At 65.2% G+C, this 394-nt stretch overlaps 1 protein-coding gene across 1 annotated transcript in view; it reads left to right on the forward strand.

Annotated features, from left to right (window-relative positions):
- ASB10 (ankyrin repeat and SOCS box containing 10) overlaps window positions 1–394 on the forward strand; it is a gene marked incomplete at its 5' end in the record, with an annotated part of 2,375 nt that overhangs the window by 188 nt on the left and 1,793 nt on the right. Inside the window, one exon of the mRNA XM_008936503.1 lies at window positions 25–324. Within this exon, the coding sequence (XP_008934751.1) occupies window positions 25–324 (300 nt within the window). The remainder of the gene's footprint in view (window positions 1–24; window positions 325–394) is intronic.

The raw sequence follows: 394 nt of genomic DNA on the forward strand, positions 1-394 counted from the left end.
TGTGCTCACCCCCTTCACCCCCAGGATATGGACCGCTACTACCAGGTCTGCCAGCTGCTGGTGGAGAGGGGTGCCAGCATCAACGCTGCAGACAGGGACCGGCAGCACCCGCTTCACCTGGCCTGCAAGAATGCCAATGCTCAAGTAGTGGAGTTACTGCTGGCCCGGGGTGCAAACGTCAACGTCATGAACTACAGCGGCAACACGGCGCTGCACAACGTCCTGCAGGCAACTGCCTACAAGCTGGAGCACCACCCAGAGCTTGTGGTGCGAGCCCTGCTCAACTACGGTGCCATCCGCATCTGGCCGGGCTCCCTCCTCAAGGTGCGGGCTCCCGGCTGCGCTGGGGCCCTGCTGCCCAGGGGAGGCTGGGGGCGTCGGGGCCCTGTGGGAG

Source organism: Merops nubicus, unplaced genomic scaffold, assembly GCF_000691845.1.
Source record: "Merops nubicus isolate BGI_N331 unplaced genomic scaffold, ASM69184v1 scaffold8793, whole genome shotgun sequence".
Lineage (NCBI taxonomy): Eukaryota > Metazoa > Chordata > Aves > Coraciiformes > Meropidae > Merops > Merops nubicus.